The 2062-nt window shown below is 53.6% G+C and overlaps 1 protein-coding gene across 1 annotated transcript; it reads left to right on the top strand.

The window, feature by feature from the left end:
* Positions 1–2: 2 nt before the first annotated feature.
* On the top strand, positions 3–1247 carry ASCL2 (achaete-scute family bHLH transcription factor 2; the record flags this gene model as incomplete). The annotated part of the gene is made up of 1 exon (XM_014959933.1): positions 3–1247. A coding segment is annotated over one exon (378 nt), but the record flags the coding sequence as incomplete, so codon positions are not given.
* Positions 1248–2062: the final 815 nt, after the last annotated feature.

Raw genomic sequence — 2062 nt, forward strand, 5'->3', positions numbered from 1 at the left:
CCGTGGCCCGGCGTAACGAGCGGGAGCGCAACCGGGTCCGGCTGGTCAACCTGGGCTTCGCCGCCCTCCGCCAGCACGTCCCCCACGGCGCCGCCAGCAAGAAGATGAGCAAGGTGGAGACCCTCCGCTCCGCCGTCGAGTACATCCGTGCCTTGCAGCGGCTCCTCGACGAGCACGACGCCGCCGCCTTCCCCGACGGCCGCGGGCGGGCGGCCGTCGGGGAAGGAGGCGGCGGCGGCGGCTACTCCTCTGCTTCGCCCTCCTTCGCCTCCTCCGTGCCCGGCTCGCCTTGCTCCTCCGAGGAGAGCGGCTACGACGCGGCGCTCAGCCCCGAGGAGCGGGAGCTGCTGGACTTCACCAGCTGGCTCGGGAGCTACTGAGCCGGCGGGAGGTGAGGGGGGATCCGGCGGGGAGGTGCTGGGGGGTGCCGCTTCCCCCCCGCGTCCCCCGGGGGAGCGGGACACGGACCCACCGGGGCTCTCCGCACATCTCTCCGCAGCCGCGCTCAGCCTGCAGTACCTCAGCGGCCTCGCTCTCCGCAGCAGCCAGCGTCCCCCCCTCCCCAAAAAATACTCGCACACCCCCCGTCCCGACCCCGCCGGCTGCGTTCCTCGCCGGGTTCACCCCTCGTCTTCGGGCTGTGGAAAGTGCAATGGTGTAAGAGACTGGCCGGGGCTCCGCCACCCGCTCCCGGGGCAGCGGCTCCACCTGCCCGCCGGGAGCCGCCGACGGAGAGGAGCCCCCAGCGACCCTGCTTCCCCCCGCGGCTGCTGCCCGGTGTTGCGGAAAAAAACAAAACACGATTGAAAACACTTGATGCTTCCTTGTTTCTGGAGGGGGAGGGATTTTTTTATCATGTCAGATTCTATTTTATATGTAACTTGAACTGCCTATGGGAACACTGGTGTATGAAGACTTATTTTTGTACAAGAAACCTTAGAGAAAAGGGGTGAGGAGATAGTTCTATTTTTAGCAAGTCCTATTCCCTTGTTCTTGAACACTGCCAGCTAGAATGTTGTGGGAACATTACATGGTTTATATAAAAAAGTGGGGGTTTTTTTTGTCTCTCTCCAAACACTTTAGTAAAAGACTGTAAAGTTATGTCTTAATGTGGTGTCCAAGTTTGCCTGGTGTGAAGGTCCACTTCTCTGAAAACTGAAGTTTGTGTTTTTTAAAAAGAAAATGTATTGAAGGCATTTTTGTATGCACTTGCTAGGATTTCTTAAGTTGTACATATGCAGTTTTTAAAAGAGTATCATATTTTATGTAAATTGACTTTATAAATAAAAATCTATTTATAAATGGTTTCAGGGCTGTAAGATGCATCTATTTGTCAGAAGTGCCCGAAGTAACTTCTGCCTGAGGGGGTGGGAGAGGGAAGTACTGAGCTGTACTGCAGAGTCAGTTCCCTTGGGCCAGGTTCCACATGCAGAAGGGAATAAGGAGCAGCACAGCATAACCTCCAGGCTTGCTTTTTTCCTCCTATTCAGGTTTTCTGAACTCAGCACTTGGTGCAAGTCCTGCAGAGATGATGTATGGGGAGATCCACATGTGTCTAGGGGACAGGGCAGGTTCAGTGCTGGTAACTCCTTTCCATGGTATGCAGAAGGTGCTGAAGGCTGTGCTGCCCTTGCCTACAGTGATGGGAGATTCATGGGGAGGTGAAAAGAGGGGAGTATCTGAAGTTTGTCTCCTGGCAGCTACTCTCAGGAGTAATGTGTGCCTTTATTCAGGAGAGCAGCATCTCTGCTAACAGTGTTGTCATTCAACAGCCACACATAACCAACAGTGTCCCCCTCTCACCTGTTCCATCTTCAGCTGCATGTGCATATACTGTAGATAAAGGCAATAAGCAAACATGAATTGTTCCTTAGAAACTATTGTCAGAGACTCCTAAGCTCTGTCCATTACTTTTGGGCTCAGACTGAAGACCTGTTTCAGTGGAGGTGACACAGAGGTAAAACAGATTGCTGCAAAACAAAACAGTAATGATAGCATGAAAGACTAAAGCAGAGGCTGTTACTTCCCTTAAATAGCTCTAGTGAATGTTATGAGTCTAATG

This window comes from Calidris pugnax, unplaced genomic scaffold (assembly GCF_001431845.1).
Source record: "Calidris pugnax isolate Ruff unplaced genomic scaffold, ASM143184v1 scaffold435, whole genome shotgun sequence".
Lineage (NCBI taxonomy): Eukaryota > Metazoa > Chordata > Aves > Charadriiformes > Scolopacidae > Calidris > Calidris pugnax.